At 59.3% G+C, this 16,877-nt stretch overlaps 3 protein-coding genes across 6 annotated transcripts; 1 reads left to right on the plus strand and 2 right to left on the minus strand.

Annotated features, from left to right (window-relative positions):
* Positions 1–580: 580 nt before the first annotated feature.
* XAB2 (XPA binding protein 2) lies at positions 581–10,695 on the minus strand. Its single transcript, XM_030807769.1, has 19 exons — positions 10,588–10,695; positions 9,256–9,404; positions 8,839–8,962; positions 8,354–8,551; positions 7,253–7,387; positions 6,995–7,159; positions 5,427–5,571; positions 4,858–5,009; positions 4,299–4,418; positions 3,859–3,990; positions 3,627–3,758; positions 3,427–3,540; positions 2,236–2,398; positions 1,928–2,118; positions 1,629–1,751; positions 1,337–1,508; positions 1,008–1,137; positions 809–918; positions 581–703 (listed from the first exon to the last, which is right to left on the minus strand). The coding sequence occupies exons 1-19, from the start codon at positions 10,636–10,638 to the stop codon at positions 642–644; spliced, it is 2,568 nt and encodes an 855-aa protein (XP_030663629.1). The 5' UTR covers positions 10,639–10,695; the 3' UTR covers positions 581–641.
* A 155-nt stretch (positions 10,696–10,850) lies between these two features.
* On the plus strand, positions 10,851–12,697 carry LOC100601835 (protein PET100 homolog, mitochondrial). 3 transcript variants are annotated; one of them, XM_003281052.4, is made up of 4 exons: positions 10,851–10,972; positions 11,658–11,744; positions 11,908–11,931; positions 12,551–12,697. In XM_003281052.4, the coding sequence occupies exons 1-4, from the start codon at positions 10,946–10,948 to the stop codon at positions 12,632–12,634; spliced, it is 222 nt and encodes a 73-aa protein (XP_003281100.1). In that variant the 5' UTR covers positions 10,851–10,945; the 3' UTR covers positions 12,635–12,697. The 3 variants fall into 3 exon arrangements, with proteins under 3 accessions (XP_003281100.1, XP_030663613.1, XP_030663614.1); XM_030807753.1 differs by having other exon boundaries at positions 10,874–11,035; XM_030807754.1 differs by lacking the exon at positions 11,908–11,931 and having other exon boundaries at positions 10,874–11,035.
* PCP2 (Purkinje cell protein 2) lies at positions 12,688–14,837 on the minus strand. 2 transcript variants are annotated; one of them, XM_003281058.3, is made up of 4 exons: positions 14,496–14,837; positions 13,794–13,908; positions 13,470–13,594; positions 12,688–12,885 (listed from the first exon to the last, which is right to left on the minus strand). In XM_003281058.3, the coding sequence occupies exons 1-4, from the start codon at positions 14,544–14,546 to the stop codon at positions 12,766–12,768; spliced, it is 411 nt and encodes a 136-aa protein (XP_003281106.1). In that variant the 5' UTR covers positions 14,547–14,837; the 3' UTR covers positions 12,688–12,765. The 2 variants fall into 2 exon arrangements, with proteins under 2 accessions (XP_003281106.1, XP_030663612.1); XM_030807752.1 differs by lacking the exon at positions 14,496–14,837 and adding an exon at positions 14,031–14,140.
* Positions 14,838–16,877: the final 2,040 nt, after the last annotated feature.

Here is a 16,877-nt window from a genome sequence, read left to right on the forward strand (position 1 = left end):
ATTCGAAGCACAAATCTGATTATATCCCTTGATGCTTAAAACCCCTTAATAGCCTAGAGCCCACTAATGGCTTCCCAGGCTTAGGACTAAGGACCACACCCTGGTCCTGGGCTGTGCACAAGGTCTGGCACCTGGCCCCCCTGCAGGCACAGAAGCGCCTTACTAATCAGTTCCCAGAGCTGGGCCAGAGGCTGCCTGACTCCAAGACTTGAGGGCAAGGGCCAGTCCCTGGTGGGGAGCAGCCAGTGGGTGCCACCCCAGGGAGGCGGCAGCTGCCTGGGGCCACAGAAGGGCTCTGAGAGGCAGGGGCTGGCAAGACCTGGGCAGCCAGGGGCTGGATCGCCCTTCCCAGGCTACAGAGGCTCAAGGAAGTTTCCGGGCAGGACCCACTCCAAGGCCCCAGGCAGCGGAGGGACTGGCCTCTCGAGTCCAGAACTGGCTCTGCGGGGTGAGGCCGGGCAGTGTCTGGCCTGGGGCCCAGCCACCCCACCTCCCACAGCAGCCAATCCCGGCCCAGGGCCAGGCACTCCTGAGCTGTACTCCCTCGGGCACCTGGGCAGCAGGAAGGAGGCTCAGACCATGATGTACAAACGTAGCTGTACTGGGGAGGGGGTGGGGAGGGGGGATGGGGGAGGGACGGGTCAGTCTTCCTTCAGGCTCCCGAACACTGCAGCTGGCACGCTCTGCTGCTCCAGCCGAACCTCTGTGGGGAAGGCGGGAGCCAGTCACCCTCCTGGCGTTGGCCTGTCCCCTGAGGCCCGCCTCGGCCCTGTCCCCGTCCCCGTCCCCGCCCCCGCCGGGCCCTCACCGTTGGGCTCCAGGTCCATCTCGTCCTCATCCTCGTCCTCACCCAGCTGGATCTCCTCGGGGTTGACCTGCTGTGCCAGCTCTGCCAGCTCCTCTCGGGAGGCGTCACTCCTGGGGACGGGCCATGCTGCCTCAGTTCCCCACCCCGGGCCCCCTCAGGACCTGTCCCAGTCCTGTCCCGTCCAAGGATCCGCCCTCACCTCACGAACAGGATCTTGCTCTGGGCGCGCAAGGGCTGGTCGCGCTCCGCCTCAGCCGCCAGCTGCTCTGCCCGCTGTTCCAGCAGCTTCATGTCGTCCATGCCGCTCTGCCCAGGGGCCAGGTCAGACACTAGCGGGTGGTAGCAGGGGGTCAGTGCCACGGGGGCCCCTCCCACACATTGGACGCTGCACTGTCCCAGTCCCCCGGGTGATGGCCCAGCCCTCAAGGAGATTGCCGTCAGGATCCGAGGCTCCCAGACCCAGAAAGCCCAGGTCAGGCCGGGCTGAGATGCCCTGGATCAGGGACCCAGCCAGCTGGGACGGCTCACCGGTGCCCGTGGCACTGCCCGAGACCTTGAGCATCTGCGAGGCCATGAAGTTGACCTGCGTGTTGTATGTGGCCTGCACGCTGCGCCGGATACGCAGCATCTCCTTGATGGTGTCCTCATTGCCATGCCGGACCTCGAAGTCCTTCCACGTCTGCCAGAACGCGCCAGTCGTCTGTGTGGGGGGCAGGGCAGGGCAGGGCAGGGCAGGGGTGGGTGTGTGTGCCTGTGAGCTGGCTGACTCCGCCGCAGCCCCCAACCCAGATGCCCGTCCCTCCCTAGCCCCCAGCCCTACCCGGGGGTCACAGATCTGGGAGCAGAAGCTGTAGATGGCCCGGGCGCGGTCGATCTCCCCAAGCTTGCACTCCATGTCTGCAAACCGCAGGCACATCTCACGCGCGTGCTCGTCCGACAGCACCTGGACACCGGGGTTGGGGAGGCTGGGAGTGAGGCCGGGGTAGCTCAGGGGCTCCCAACACACCATGGCCATCCCTGTGCTTCCAGAAGGCTCCTCCCCAGCCCCTCCCACCTGCCTGGACCCCTTCCGTCTGCTCAGGGACCTCCGGCCCCAGCCCAGCCCCCCGTGGTGGGTACCTCAATGGCCTTCTGGTAGATGCCGCGGGTGTGGGTGACCCCATAGATCTCGGCCGCCCGCTTGATGTAGATGTTGAACATGTCGTACTGCTGGGTGGGCTCCACGGCCCTGGTGGCGCGCTCGTACACCGCCATGGCGTGCCGGGCCAGGCCCCACTCCTCCTCCAGCTGTGCGTACAGCAGGTACAAGGCTGGGCGGGGCACGGGGGAGAGGGGAGCACGGTCAGCCGGGGCCAGTCAGAAACCCAGCCCGCCCGCCCGCCCCATGCCCTCTGCGCACCCCCGCCCACGCCCTCTGCCCGCCTCACTCTTGGCATATTTTGGGGGGCAGCCGTCCAGAGCCTGTTCAAACAGGTCCCGCGCCCGCTCCAGCTTGCGGCCCCCATAGCGGGCAATGAATTTGGTCAGGTAGGTGCTCCAGATGTCGGACACGTTGGGCCACTTGAACAGCGAGATGCCGCGCTCGTATGCCTGTTACCAGAGGGAGAGTCACATGTGAGAGTCTGTAGATAGAGACCACCAGGCACCCAGGATGTCCTTGGGTGACATCTGTAGGGAGCCCGCCGGGATCTCCCTTGGGGCCCTTCCCTGTCCACGCCTCCCTGTCCCTAATGGCAGTTGTGGGGGTCTGTCCTCTGCACTGTCTCCCTCTGTGAGAACCCCAAGAACAGGGGTGCAATGGGACCTGCTAAGCACACTCTGGCCCCATAGGAGGTGACGTGACGGGTGAAGGTAGGTGGTTCCCCAGCTCCGCTGACGCTGGCTGCCCATCCCCAGGGAGAAGGCCGCACCCCCAGACAGAGAGACAGGCAGTAACACGCATGTGCATGTACGACCTCCCCATTTGTGTATCTGTATAACGCCCACACGATCCATAGAAACACACACTCAAACATGACTGCTCCGGCCGCGGGACAGGGCCTTGCCACGGAGACACACGACACAGCCCCTGGACCCCACAACCCGTCTCCTGAGCAGCGGGGCAGGGAGAGCCCGCACACACTGGCACCAACACCCTCCCGATGAGTCATGGGTGCATACGGAAGTAGGACTCTGCCTGCTATGGAATGAACTGTGCCCCCCCAAACATTCATATGCTCAAATCTTAACCCCCAGTACCTCAAAAAGTAGATTCGTTTGAAGATGAGATCATTAAGTTAAACTGAGGTCGTTAGGGGCCGCCTAATCCATTATGACTGAGGTCCTTTTAAGAAGAGGAAATTTCGAAAGTGACACACACAAAGAGAAGGCCACACAAAGACATAGGAAGAAAGCGGCTGTCTAAGCTAAGGAGAGAGGCCTCAGGAGGAACCAGCCCTGCCCATGCCTCCATCCTGGACTTCCAGCCTCAAGGACGGGGAGAAGCTGAATCTTTGTTGTTTAAGTCACCCAGTCTGTATACTGTGTCACACAAGCCCCAGCAGACTTGTAAGTTGCCGAGGCCCCCTGGGGAGGGGACACCGCCATCAGGGGCCTCTGGGTCTGTCCCAGCCCCTCACCTTGAAGCTCTCCTCGAAGTACTTATGCTCCTCCAGGAACATGGCATAGTTGATGACGATCTGGGGTGTGGCGATGCGCAGGTCCAGGATGCGGTCATACACAGCCTTGGTGGACTGCGGGGGTGGGGATGGGGACAGGTTGGAGCTGGTTCTGGAGCTGAGTCCAGGACCCTGTCCCTCCCCAGCCACAGGCAGCTCACCTGGAAGGTGCCAAGGCTCTCCTCCAGGTCAGCGAGCATGGACCAGACCTTCAGTGACTTGTACACGCGGTTCTGCACGGGCTCTGAGCCATCAAAGTACTCAGCCCGGCGGGCAGGCAGCGCTGTGGCCTTCTGCAGGGGCAGACAGCAGCCGAGGAGGTGCTCAGGGGCTGTCCCGGGCCCTGGCGGTACAACCTGCAGCCCCCACCCCACAGCCTGGGCCTGTTCTCACTCGCAGCAGCCGCAAGGCCTCATCGTAGTTCTCGTGTCGGAGCTCCAGCTCCCCGCACTGACACCACACGCTTGCCAGGTCATCCACCTGCTTGAAGTTCACCTTGGTGGCCTTCTCCAGGATGACACGGGCCTGCCGGGGTGCGCAGAGGCGAGGCTGAGACCCTGCCCACCTGGACAGCTCCCACCATCAAGGGTCAGAAAGGCGACTGTGCTCACAAACATACAGGCACAAACACACAGGCGCACACACAGGCACACGCATGTGTGCACATATGCATGCACCCAAATGCACATGCATGCACACTTGCACACACACACATGCACACACGCACGCATCCGTGCACACACGTACGCACACAGGCACACACACATACATGCACACATATACAAGCACGCACACATGCATGAACACACAGGCACATGCAACAGGGTGCTCACATCATCCAGCTGCCCGTTGTCCTCATAAAACTTGGCAAACGCCACCCACAGAGTGTGGGGCTTGCCTGTGGCCTTGAAGGGGTCCACCGTCTGCACAGCCTCTGTGTAGGTGTTGATGATCTAGGGACAGGAGGGAGGAGGTCATATAGGACTCAGGACCCTGCAGATGACAGTCGGGGCAGAGCTGTGGCTCTGAGGGGTGTGGCCTGGAGGGTGCTGTGGCCCCTGTTGGGAGAGGCCAGGAAGGAACTATGGCCCTTGCCAATGGTCAGGACCAAGAGAGAGCTGTGGCCCAAGGGGCGGGGCCAAGAGAGCTGTGGCCCTAAGGGGCAGGGCCAGGAGAGAGCTGTGGCCCTCCAAGGGGTGGGGCCAGGAGGGAGCTGTGGCTCTGAGGGGCGGGGCTAGGGCAGGACGAGAACCCCAAGAACAGGGGTGGAATTGGACCTACTAAGCAGAGTCAGGTCCCTAGAAGGTGACATTATGGGTGAAGGTGGGTGGCTCCCCAGTTCTGCAGGAAACTGTGGTCCTCAGGGGCAGGACCGGGGCAGGCTTCACGCACCTCCCGGGGGCGGCCCTGGTGCAGGGCGACACGCTTGTGCCACTCGTGCACGTGGTGTGGGTTTTGGCGCAGCAAGACGCTGTTGAGGAGCAGGGGCCGCCGGCTGATGAGCTGCTCGAAGCGGGCCAGGCGCAGCTCCAGGTCCACATCATCTGGGAGCCGCAAACATGTTTGTGAGGGGCGGAGACCCAGGATGCAGGTCGCCGGATGCCACCGCCTCTGCTCCCCACCCTCACTCCACTCCAGTCCCCAGCCAAGTGCTCTGGGCCCTAGACACTCAGCTCAGGTGTCCACCTGAGCCCCACCTCCAGCCCCAGGTACTGCAGATACCCCCTCCTACCCCACTGTTCCCCTAGCCCTCCTGCCCTGCCAGGCTCTGGCCCAGGCCTGAGACGTGTCCCCATTCCTGGCTCCTCCAAGACCCCCACACCCCCTGCATCCACCCAGCCTCCTTCCCTGCTGGCCCCCAGCTGAGCCTCCTGGGGCTGCCCCAACTGAGATGTGTCCCGCCCCTACCGCTAATGTCCACTCAGCTCTCTCCCCACCAGCCAGGGCCCCCAGAGGCTCACCCTCCTCCTCGCGCCCCAGCTCTGAGGCGGTCTCCATCTTTGCGGCGATCATGCTCTCCTCAAACTGGGCATAGCTGTCAAACACCTGTGTGAAGTCCCGCACGGTCATCACCGTCCGGATGGCCTCCTCGTACACATCCCGAGCCTGTGGGGACCCAGGGAAGGGGAGGTGAGAGGAAAGTGATGCAGGGGACAGGCAGTAGCACTCTTAGCACGAGCCCCAATCTGGAACCCCTGGGGGCCTTCTGGGGGCCCATCCAGCACCTCTGGGCAGTGATTCCAGGACACAGCCTCAGTAGAGCCTTCTCACCCCCACCCTGCCCTGAACTGCCAGGGTGATCTTGGGAGCTTCAGGACCTCCTTAGTAAGCCGGGTGACTACCCTTTGTGCACAGTGACCTCAGACGCGACTGAGACACATGTGTGAAGCACTTGGCACCCAATAGGTGGCCAAAAACCCCCCAGCACCTATGGGTCCACCCTGCAGGGACCCTCGCCTCAGCTCATCCTCCGAGGGCTCAGAATTTGCTCCAAAGCACTCCTCTCGCTTGCCTGACCCTCTTCCCCAGCCCGCCTGTCCCCCACCTGGCTCACCCACCCCAGCTCAGGTCCCCTCTCTCTACCCAGCCCTGACAGGTCTTGCCCTGCTGCCTCCGACAGCCTTGGCCTACACATGCCCCTGGAAGGGGCGCTGTGAAGCACATGCCGCCCACACCCCACTGGCGGCTCCCCCAGCCAGCAGCACGGCCAGCCCGTTTGGCTTTCGAGGCGCCCAACCTATCTTCCCTGGGTTCCTGAGCCTCCCCGCTCTCAGCTCTGGCCCCCTCTGCACCCACCTGCCCCCAGGCCATCCCCTGAGCTTGCCACTCCCCTGCCTGCCAAGATCCACAGTCAGCTAACCCCTGATGGAGTGGCCCTCACACCACATAGCTCCTCAGTGCTGTGCCTGCGTCACTGAGCTGATTGGTGACAGGCAGTAACTGTCACTCTGATTTTACAAAAGAAGACACTCCACCTTAGTGGGGCCAAGGTCGCACAGCCAGAGGGTGAACTCTGAACACAAATGTGGCTGACTCCAAGGCTGATGTGCTTGCGGGCCGGAGTGTTCCCCTCCCCTCACCAGGATGGCAATCATGTGCAGGGACATGCATGTCTGTCACAAACGGCACCTTTTTTTTTTTTTTTTGAGATGGAGTCTCGCTCTGCCACCCAGGCTGGAGTGCAGTGGCACAATCGCAGCTCACGGCAAACTCCATCTCCCAAGTTCAAGCGATTCTCCTGCCTCAGCCTCCCAAGTAGCTGGGATTACAGGTGCCCACTACCATGTCTGACTAATTTTTGTATTTTTAGTAGAGATGGGGTTTCACCATGTTGGCCAGGCTGGTCTTCAACTCCTGACCTCAAGTGATCTGCCCGCCTCAGCCTCCCAAAGTGCTGGGATGACAGGTGTGAGCCACCGCGCCCGGCCATAAATGGCACGTTTTCTGCCTGTGCATGTGTCGACATGTGTCGCTGAGTGTCGGAGGGAGACCCCGCCCCGAACCCAGAGCCGGGTGTGCCAGCGTGCACCTTCTCGAAGTGGCCGCTGCGGATGTAGTAGTCGGCGAGAGAACACCAGAGCTTGCCCAGCTGGTCGGTGAAGCGGGTGAGGCCCCCGCGGATGATGGCGTCCACATTGAGGGACTGTACCTTGTCTGGATTCTGGGAGATGAGGTCGCACAGCTCGTGCCACAGCTGCAGGGCATGAGGCAGTTGGGGGAGAGTCTCAGGCTCAGTCACGGAGGGCGGTGGCCCTCCCACCCGGCTCCCGGCTCCCGGCAGGCCCACCTGGTAGTTAGACTTGCCAGCCTTGGACACGAAACGCTCGTCGTTCACCACGGTGGCCAGGCGCTGGGCGGCCTCATCCAGCCGGTCACTTGACTTGAGGTACTCAATGTACTCCTCTGCACTCTCGGGACTCAGCTGGGGACCGAGCCACCCCTCAGGCAGTCAGTGGGGTGGCAGGGCTATGCCCACCTCCCGATTCAGTGGCTTTGGGGCGCCCCCCCCACACCCATTTACGACTGTCTTGGGCAAAAGCAAGCCCTGTCAAACCAGCCTCAGCCCCACTGGTCCAGCCCGGTTCCTACTGGTCTAGCCTCGGCCCCACTGGGTTAGGCTCAACCCCCTATGGGTCCTGCCTTGGCTCCACTGGTCCAGCCTCAGTCCTGACTAGACCAGCTGCGGACTTTTTGGGTTAGCCTTGACCCGCAAGGGCACAGCCTTGACTGCAGTGGTCCAGTCTCAGCCCCAATGGTCCAGCCTTGGTCCTTTTGGGTTAGAATTGACCCCCAAACCACAATGGGTCCAACCTTGGCTCCACTAGTCCAGCCTCAGTCCTAACTGGTCTAGCCTTGCCCCTTTGGGTCAGCCTTGATCACATGGGTCTAGCCTTGACTATAGTGTCCAGCCTGGGCCCCATGGGTCCAGCCTCAGTCCTGACTGGTCCAGCTTAGAATCCAAATGTCACAAAACAGATACTGTAAGTTTGAGCAAACCATGCCCCACTCCTGCCTGGCTGGTGCTTCCACTCTCCACCCTGCCTGCTTCTCCCCACCCCTATTCCTGGCCCTCATCATGGCTGTGGTTTTACTCTAGTTCATGCCATCAGCTCATATGCATCTGTCTTCCTAGTTAGACTAAAAGCTCCGTGCAGGCAGGGAGTGTCTTAGTTACACTGTCCTCAGCACCGATCACTATGCCTAATGTGAAACCGGTGTGAGCAAACTATTTGGAAAATAAAGACATGAATCATGGACAAAATGCATGCATCTCCAGGGGCCTCTTCCCACATCCCGTCTGCTGGGTGACATCCTACACGGAGCTAGCGTCACGGTGAGGCCGTTTCTGGAAACTAACCTGGGGAACCAGCGCACCTGCTCAGCTCACCTTGAGGAAGCGCCGATAGCCTCGCACAGCTGTCTCAGGCAGTGGGTGTGAGCGCAGGAAGCGCAGATACAGGGGCCAAATTCGAGAGTGCTGCGTGATGGGCAGTGCCCGGAGGGCACGGTCGAAGGTGCGGCGGGTGTGTGTGACGCGCCCCTGGTCCATGAGGAACTGGCAGTAATCTAGCCACAGACGAGGCATCTGGGGGTGTGGGGAGAGGCCGCTGGGGCTAAGCCACGGACTCCATGGCCTGGCCATAGACACTCGATGTCCTGTGGCTGAGCCACACCTGGGGCCTCCACATAAATGCAGCGCAACCCAGAAACCCCCAGCTCCAGGACTGAGTCCAGCCCAACTTCCCATGCAAAGAAGCAACAGGAATCCAAGCCCCCATCCCTAACATGCTGAGCCCAGCCCCTGTCCCTGCCCCACCCACCACCATGGACTGAGCCCCATCTCCCAATTCATCCCCTCGCCTAGCCCCAAACCTTGTGCATGAACACAAAGGCCCTCTCATGACAGTTGTTGACATCTTCATAGGCAGGGTCGGTCACACAGCGATGCTTCACCTGTGCCCGACGCGCCTTCAGGTATCGGTACCAGAGTTTGTAGCTGGGGAACAGGAGGGGACAGATGCTGATCGGTCAGCTTTATGGACCCCCCCCCAGAACCATCTGCCCTGCCCCAGTTGGCAAATGTGGGAAGAAGGGGTGTGGAAGGGGTGACATGTCTCAGCAATGACAGGGACAGACTGGGACATCAGAGAAGGTGCGCTGACCCATCAAAGGATGTACAGGTCAGTGATGGAACATGAAGCAATCACCCGGGACCTACTTGGCAGTTTTGTTATAACTGGACCAGGTGGGGTGGGGGCTGGTGGGCAGGGCTGCTGGAGCCATTCCCACCTGCAGGGCAGCAGCTTGAGTGCCCGCTCGTATAGCTGATTGAGCCTGGGCTTCGGGGCGCCCTGTTTGAACTCGATGTAGCGAAGCCAGCATTTGACAGAGAACTGGTTCCGCATGATTTCCTCCTCATACGGGAGGTCCTCTTCCTCCTGCCAGGGCCAGGGAATGGGAAGAAGAGAGACCTACCCTCAGAGCCTGTGTGCAGCACCATCCTACTGCTGGGGCTCAAGTCCAAACTCCGGACTTTTACCTAGATCCCACCACCCACCAAGGAAGTCAGGTCACCAGATGCCCAGGCACCAAACCAGATGCCCAGACACCAAGACAGTGGCCCAGACCTTTACCCCTCGGAATTCAACTACCCAAAATCGAACCCGAATCATCAGACTTCTCAGTCATTAGGGCTCTGGGCCAGGAATGAGTCCGCATCACCACTCGCTTTCTGCCCCAGATGGTCAGACTCCTTAGTTACCAAGGCCCTGGCCCAGATGCCAGGCCTCTGTCCTGGACACCAGACCCCACTTCTTCAAAACGTGCCTCTTCCCAGACACCAGGCCTTTGGCCCCTCAGACTCCCACTGTCACCATCTGACCCATCTCCACCCCAGGCCCAGATGACCAGATCTTTACCCCAGCCACCAGGGCTCTCAGGTCCCGATTCCAAGCCACTAGCCCCGCCCCCAGGATCCCACTAGCCAGCATCTCGCTCAACTTTGCCCCAGAAGTTAAAAGCTAGGCCTTTATCTCATAAGAGGAGTTATACACCAGAAGCCAAGCCTTTAACTCTGCACACCAAGAATCTGGTGAAGATGTCACGCCTCTACTCCAGACAGTAAGTATTTCATTGGCCATCGCCTGACAAGCTCCACATCACCAGGGTTCTTCTAGCCTGGCCACCACCCCAGAAACTGTCATGCTGCAGTCCAGGCCTAGAGACCGCTATCCAGAAAACCAAGCCTTCATCCCAGAAACCAGAACCCTGGCCTCGTAATCACGCCTTTACTTCAGACACCGGTCTTCACCTCTCAAGGTTCAGTTATGCGATCTCCCTCCTCTCCCATTCCCTGCACGCCCCCATTTCCGCCCCTAGTTCGGGACGCTAGACGCTTCCCTTCGACAGTAGTTTTCTACTCAGACCCTAAGATACACCATATTTTTACTCCTGGACAGTTCGGTGCGGACATGACGATCCGGTCTCTGGCCCGTTAAGGTTCCCAGCCCTTGGCCTGGCGGTTTCGGCCTAAATCCCCTTGGCGACCCGGCCCCGATCCCCTGCGGCGTCCAGGTCCCAATGCCCCAACGCAGGCCACCCCCGGCTCCTCTGTGGACTCACGAAGACAAGGTCCGGCCGCTCGGGCCGCGAAAGTCGTGCCATCACCACCATTTTTCTGGATGCCCAGGTACAGGCGAAGAGTCGCGCGCTTATGACGTCTACCACTGACGGCCCGCCCCTCCAAGCCAGACCCGTTTTCTATTGGTTAAATCCTTTTTGACGGACAGGCTCACGTTACTGACTTCGTTTCGAAGACGCCAGCGAACGGAAGCAGAATAGAGGCGCCCGAAGATGCGTCATCAGGATACACATTGGCCAATCAGCTTCAGCAATGGAGCGTGCAAAACACCAGTGAGCTTCTGTCTTGCTGGAGGGTCGGCTTTGGGCGGAAGTGGCTTTGTTGACCGGGAGAAACGAGATGGGGGTGAAGCTGGAGATATTTCGGGTCAGTGGACACAGGAGTGGGTTGGGAGGCTTGGCAGGGGATCTTCCTGGATCTGAAGATGAGGTTGGAAATGGGGGGACTTCAAAGGAAGAGGGCACTCCAAGGAGAAAGCTCTTAAGATTTGAGAGGAACGGACGCTGGGTTGAGGGGGTTCTCGGATTTGAGCTTCTGGGTTTAGGGGCTGTGGGAGAGCTGGTCCGAGTAAGGACCTCAGAGAGGAGTGAGCTGAGAAGGGGGCTCTAAAGAAGGAAGACTTAAGATCCTGGGGGAGCTCTCGGGCTCGTGGTGGGTGGGTGTCTATGACAGGGAGATTCCTAGACTTCGAGAAGTGGAGTTGAAGAGTGACGCCTCCTGGGTTTGGGGGTGCTCCCGGGATCTTAAGTGGGGATTGGTAATGAGGTCTCGAGGAGATGCTTTTGGTTGTAGCTGGGGCCTCTCTGTGTCTGTCTGTCTTTGAGAGGAAGACTCCAGCCCAGGGGGGACTTTCAGGAATGAGGCCTCCTGGATTATAGGAGTTAGGTTTTAGGGTGCGAGGTTTCTGTACCCTTGGTGGGAGTTCTGGGGTTCTTGGGTTGGCCGTAACGAGGCGCTTTTGGACTCTGCAGTAGGATGGGTCCCCCAGGCTCTGAGGAGCCTCTGCACATTGCATGGGGGGGCTCACGTCACCCACCCTCTGCCATTCCAGATGATAATCTACCTCACTTTCCCTGTGGCTATGTTCTGGGTTTCCAATCAGGCCGAGTGGTTTGAGGACCATGTCATACAGCGCAAGGTGGGCATAAGAGGAGTGTTTGAGGGTTCATTCCAGGGGTGGGAGAGGGTGTGGGGCACCAATCTGCTGGGGACCAATGTCTGCCTCCCATAAGCCGACCCTACCCTGATGTGGGGCTCTGGAGGCTCTTGGCTCGTGTCCCAGTTGTGACTTTTCCTTACAGAGGGAGCTGTGGCCACCTGAGAAGGTAAGTGATCTCTTCTTCCTGCCAGAGGGATGGAAGAGGCTGGATTCTTGTATCCGGGATGGGTTTTAGATGAAAATTTTAGGCCAGGCACAGTGGCTTATGCCTGTAATCCCAGGGCATGGGAGGCGGAGGTGGGTAGATTACTTGAGGTCAGGAGTTCAAGACCAGCCTGGCCAATATGGCGAAACCCCATGTCTACAAAAATACAAAAATTAGCCGGGCGTGGTGGCAGGCGCCTATAATTCCAGCTGCTTGGGAGACTGAGGGAGGAGAATCACTTGAACCCAGGAGGTGGAGGTTGCAGTGAGCCCAAGATCACGCCACTGCACTCCAGCCTGGGCAACAGAGCGAGACTTTTTCTCAAAAAGGAACATTTTACTCTCAGCCATGAGTAAGGAACCGAGAGCCGAGGAGTAGATGGTTTCCTTATTGCCTTCTCCTGGAAGAGTGAAGCGGATCCCACTTGGACCACTTTGTAATTGGCAGGGGGCTTCCAGTGAAGACACTGAACCCTGAAGCCGTGGTCTGGGGCAGGGTGGTGGGAGAGTGGGAGGGGGGTCCCGGCTCTGAGGTGTGTGCCCCTTCCCCCTTCCTGTCCCACCCGCTTCTCCACCCCTAGCTTCAAGAGATAGAGGAGTTCAAAGAGAGGTTACGGAAGCGGCGGGAGGAGAAGCTCCTTCGCGATGCCCAGCAGAACTCCTGAGGCCTCCAAGTGGGAGTTCTAGCCCCTCCCCGATGAAATATACATATACTCAGTTCCTTGTTACTTATGGAAGTGTTTTATTCTTTTATCAGCTTTTGGGGGCCGAGTGAGACCCAGGATGCCTCAGGCCCTCAGGGGGCTTGTGTCGGGGGCTGGGGGCTGCTGTTCCGACGGAAGCTGAGAGCGGTCGGGTCCTGAGGGGTGAGCAGGGGTTGGGGACTGAGGGTCCCAGCTCGTTTCTGCGCTCCGTCCTGTGGATGAAGAGGGGTCAGCCAGTGGGAGGGCTCAAGGGCAGCGCTGGCCAGAGATGGTGAACACTGGAGAGAGGGTGCAGGTAGGCACCGTGTCCCACCTCCTCATGAGCACTGGTCTATGTTTACCTTCAATATCTGCCATTTAGGGTGGCATTTGAGTGTGAGGTGGCAGGTCTTGGGGCCCTCGCTGGGGTCTCGATCAGAACCCAAGCTTCGTGTGTGTGTGAAGTCAACACAGGTGAGTATGCAAATGTATATATCCTATGCGTGAGCTTACGTGCCCTCCTCCCTGGGGTACCTTCCTAGGAAGGGGTCCTACTTTCTCCCTTTGGCCTCCCCAGAACCTTCAGACTTGGGGGCAGGAGCCACAAGTTCCAGCCACGGGTCTGACACTAGCATGGCCCCTGTGTAACCTTGGGCCCCTCTAGCCACTGCCTGGGCCTTCGTCCTCCCATCTGAAGTCAGGGCAGTGGATGGACAGAGGTGGGACAGGCCCTGTTTTCTCCTGGCTGGGGTGGAGGGCAGGATCGGAGAGCACTGCCTGGCGGGTTTCTCCTCGGCATCGCCAGAACATCACCTACCTTGGACCCCACGGGCTGGAAGCCGGGCAGGCTGCTGACTGTCACACGTTGGTCATCCATGCGGCGGCCCTGGGTACTGGCCAGCATGTCCATGAGGGTGTCCATCTCGGGGGTGGGGTCGCTCTCTGCGTGGACGTTCACAGACTTGGGAGGACACAGCCGGACTGGGGGCCCCCAACCCTACCCCTTCACCCCCACGCAGATGCTTCAGGGTGCACAACTACCCTCCCACACCCCGTGCCCCCAGGCTCTCCAGATGACCACTTGCCCTGCACTCCCACCCTGTTCACGCCCCATGGACAGCACCCTTGTGCCCATGCTCACGGCTCTTGGTGGTCTGGTCCGGCCCGGCCTGCAGTGAACAGCGCTGCCCCTCCATCCGGTCACCCTGCACATGGCTCAGCAGATTGAAGAAGCCCTCCTGGTCTGGGGAGCCCGCCTGGGGACAGACCCGCTCAGTCTGGTTGGCCCTTCAGCTTGGGGGCCCCTCCCCAACCTTCCCAGCCAGCCTGCTCACACCCTGACCCCGGGGCCTGCCGTCCCTTCTTCCTCAGCCCTCACCATGGTCCCCGCCGATCCTCTGCAGAGCTGTTCTGAATGAGACATGAGTCTCCTTCCCAATCCCGGCCCCTGCCCCAGGGGCCTGGCCAGCAGTGCCACTTCACGTGGTACCGCCTCAAGGGACGGGCTCCGATGCCAGTGTCCCGCCGTCCTAGATTGGGGCCTGATGAGTGTGGCCTGGGAGCTGGGACACGAATCAGGGAAACAGCTCTCCTTGGCCCAGGAGCTACCCCTAGGTCCCAGCATCTCCTGTCAATAGGGGTCCACACAGAGAGCCCTGCCCTTTGCCCTGGGGCCTGGCACTCAGACTCCCAAGCCCACCAGCCCCTTTCTACAGCCACAACTGGGTCAGGGGGTCCTAGGAGACTCACGCGCTAATTAGGTGCCCTACAAACTAATTAGTCTTGTCAATCATGGGCTCTGAGACCTTGAGCTGGGGGTGGGGTGGGGGCAGGGCCCTCTCACCTCGGCACAGGGGCCTGAGCCTTCCTCCGTCTTCTCCTCCTGATCCATCATGTCCCTGGATTCCAGTCACTTTTCTGCTGGCCTCTGCCCCGGCCCAGTGCCAGAGAGGGCCTTTTAAACGTCCAGGACGTGGGGGTGTGGATTCTCCCCATCCCCAAATCCCCAGCTCATGCCCCATCTGCTCCCACCCAAGCTTAAGCCCCATAAAGATCATCCAGATAATTGTTTGCCCACAACGATGCTGGATCTGGCATGGGGGGTAGGGGGCAGGGCGACCTGAGCTTGGACCTCGCTGGGCCCAGCAGCAATGACCGGACCCCAGGGACTCGCGGGTGTGATGTCACAAAAGGCCTGAGCAGCGTCCCCACAGTTGGAGAAGGGAGGCCAACAGTGTAGGGTGGTAGCTGGCTTAGGCGAGGACTTGCAGGTGTCCCCACCCAGCCAGCCAGGTTCCCCCACTGGCTCCTGGAAGGGCAGCTGCCACCTGCAGTTGGTACAGAAAGAGGAGGTTGGAGTCAAAGGCCCCTTCCCTCCCTCGCTCTCTGCACCTGCCTCAGACACCACCGGCCACCCTAGCTCCAGCTCTGTCTCCTTGGCAGCAAGTCAAGGGGTCTCCCAGCCGCCCTTCCTTCAACTCACTGTCCCTGGAACCTGGTTGCCTGCCCCAGACCCCAAAACAAGAAAGTCTGGGGTCTCCTGTTCCCACACCACCCAAATGCCAGGTTGAGCTATCTCCTCTCCTCTATCACCCTAGCCCCAGGTGGGAACAGGAGGCAAGACTCCCTGGGGACAGAGGCAGGTGGGGAGAGGACGTCCCTGCCTTCTCCCTCGAGCCGCTGTGGCTTTCCCTCAGTGCCCAAGCAGGAGATGCCACTGGGAGGTCCCCATCCCCTTCCCTGCGCTCCCCAAGACGCCTTTACAGAAACCAGTGGAAGTTTCATCTCAGAATGAATGGGCTGCGCTATCACCACCTCTGCCCGAGGCTCCCCTGTTCCACAAAGGGCCAAGTTCACACTCTCTCCCTCTATGCCAACGAAGTGTCCCCCTCCTCAGCATGTGTATCCCTTTCCTAGGCCTGCCAGAACAAAGTGTCATAGACCAGATGGCTTAAAGCAACGTAAGTTGACTTTTATTATATATTTTTATATAGAGATGAGGTCTCACTATATTGCCCAGGCTAGTCTCAAACTCGTGGGTTCATGAGATCCTCCCGCCTGGTCCTCCCAAAGTGCTGGGGTTACAGGCATGAGCCACCATGCTCAGCCTTTTAAATTTTTTTTTTAACAGAAATTTATTGAGCCAACATTCCAGAGGCCAGAGCCTGAAATGAAGGTGTTGGCAGAGCTGTGCTCCCTCTGAAAAGCAGGTCTCAGGAGCCCTCCTTGCCCCTCCCTGGCTGTTGGCAGTGGCCTGCCGTCCTTGGTGTCCTTGGCTTGTCACTGCAGCTCTTCACTCCCTGCCTCTGTGGTCACATGGCATTCTCCCTCTGTGTCCCAGTCTTCATATACCCATTTCCCCACCCCCCACCAACCACCTACACAGAATCAGGCAGACATATAACTATCTTACAAGGACACGAGTGAGATTGCATTAGAGGCCTACTCTACCCAGTGTGACCTCACGCTCACTGCTAATATCTATAATAACCCCATTTCAAATAAGATCCTATTGTGGGGTATTGGGGATTAGTACTTCATATCTATTGGGGGTTAGTGGTGGGGTGGCTGGCCCTATCAGCTCTCCGTTCCCCCAAGGGGTCAGGCTGAGAAGCTGGAGGCGGTCCTGTCTTCCATCCCCCCAGGATCTGGAGGGTTCCCCGCCTTCTCCTGCTCAAAACTCTTCCCTTCTCAAGACAAAACCCAAACACCTAGGGGTCGTGGAAGTGTTCTAAAATGGATTGTGGTAATGGACACACAACTCCAAAAATACTGAAAGCCATTGACTTATGCACCTTAGGTCAGCGAGTTGTATGGTATGTGAATTATATCTCAGTAAAGCTGTTAAAAAAGGAGGAAAGGGCAGGGTGCGGTGGCTCATACCTAAAATCCTAACACTTTGGGAGGCCAAGGCAGAAGGATCCCTTGAGCCCAGGAGTTTGATACCAGCCTGGGCAACATAGGGAGACCCTGTCTCTTAACAACAACAACAACAACAACAAAATCAGCTGGGCATGGTGGCATGCACCTATAGTCCCAGCTACTTAGGAGGCCGAGGTGGAAGAATCCCATGAGCTCAGGAAATCGAGGCTGCAGTGAGCTATGATTGTGCCACTGCCCTCCAGCCTGAGCAACAGAGCGAGACCCATCTCTTTACGAAATAAAAACAAACAAAAACGGGGAGGAGGGAGAAGAAGGAAGAAAGGAAGGGAAAAGGAAAGGAAAG

This window comes from Nomascus leucogenys, unplaced genomic scaffold (genome assembly GCF_006542625.1).
Source record: "Nomascus leucogenys isolate Asia unplaced genomic scaffold, Asia_NLE_v1 Super-Scaffold_241, whole genome shotgun sequence".
NCBI lineage: Eukaryota > Metazoa > Chordata > Mammalia > Primates > Hylobatidae > Nomascus > Nomascus leucogenys.

Excerpts from the sequence above, each read along its gene's own strand:
- LOC100601835 (XM_030807753.1), top strand. The coding sequence starts at position 10,946 with ATGGGGGTGAAGCTGGAGATATTTCGGGTCAGTGGACACAGGAGTGGG. Across the intron at positions 11,036-11,657 it reads TTCCTGGATCTGAAGATGAG|ATGATAATCTACCTCACTTT; the intron begins GTTGGAAATGGG and ends CTGCCATTCCAG. Across the intron at positions 11,932-12,550 it reads AGCTGTGGCCACCTGAGAAG|CTTCAAGAGATAGAGGAGTT; the intron begins GTAAGTGATCTC and ends CTCCACCCCTAG.
- XAB2 (XM_030807769.1), bottom strand. The coding sequence starts at position 10,638 with ATGGTGGTGATGGCACGACTTTCGCGGCCCGAGCGGCCGGACCTTGTC. Across the intron at positions 4,419-4,857 it reads ACCAGGGCCGCCCCCGGGAG|ATCATCAACACCTACACAGA; the intron begins GTGCGTGAAGCC and ends TCCTGTCCCTAG. Across the intron at positions 3,759-3,858 it reads AGGCCTTGCGGCTGCTGCGA|AAGGCCACAGCGCTGCCTGC; the intron begins GTGAGAACAGGC and ends CTGCCCCTGCAG.
- PCP2 (XM_003281058.3), bottom strand. The coding sequence starts at position 14,546 with ATGATGGATCAGGAGGAGAAGACGGAGGAAGGCTCAGGCCCCTGTGCC. Across the intron at positions 13,909-14,495 it reads GCTCAGGCCCCTGTGCCGAG|GCGGGCTCCCCAGACCAGGA; the intron begins GTGAGAGGGCCC and ends GTCTGTCCCCAG. Across the intron at positions 13,595-13,793 it reads GGACCAGACCACCAAGAGCC|AGAGCGACCCCACCCCCGAG; the intron begins GTGAGCATGGGC and ends ACGTCCACGCAG.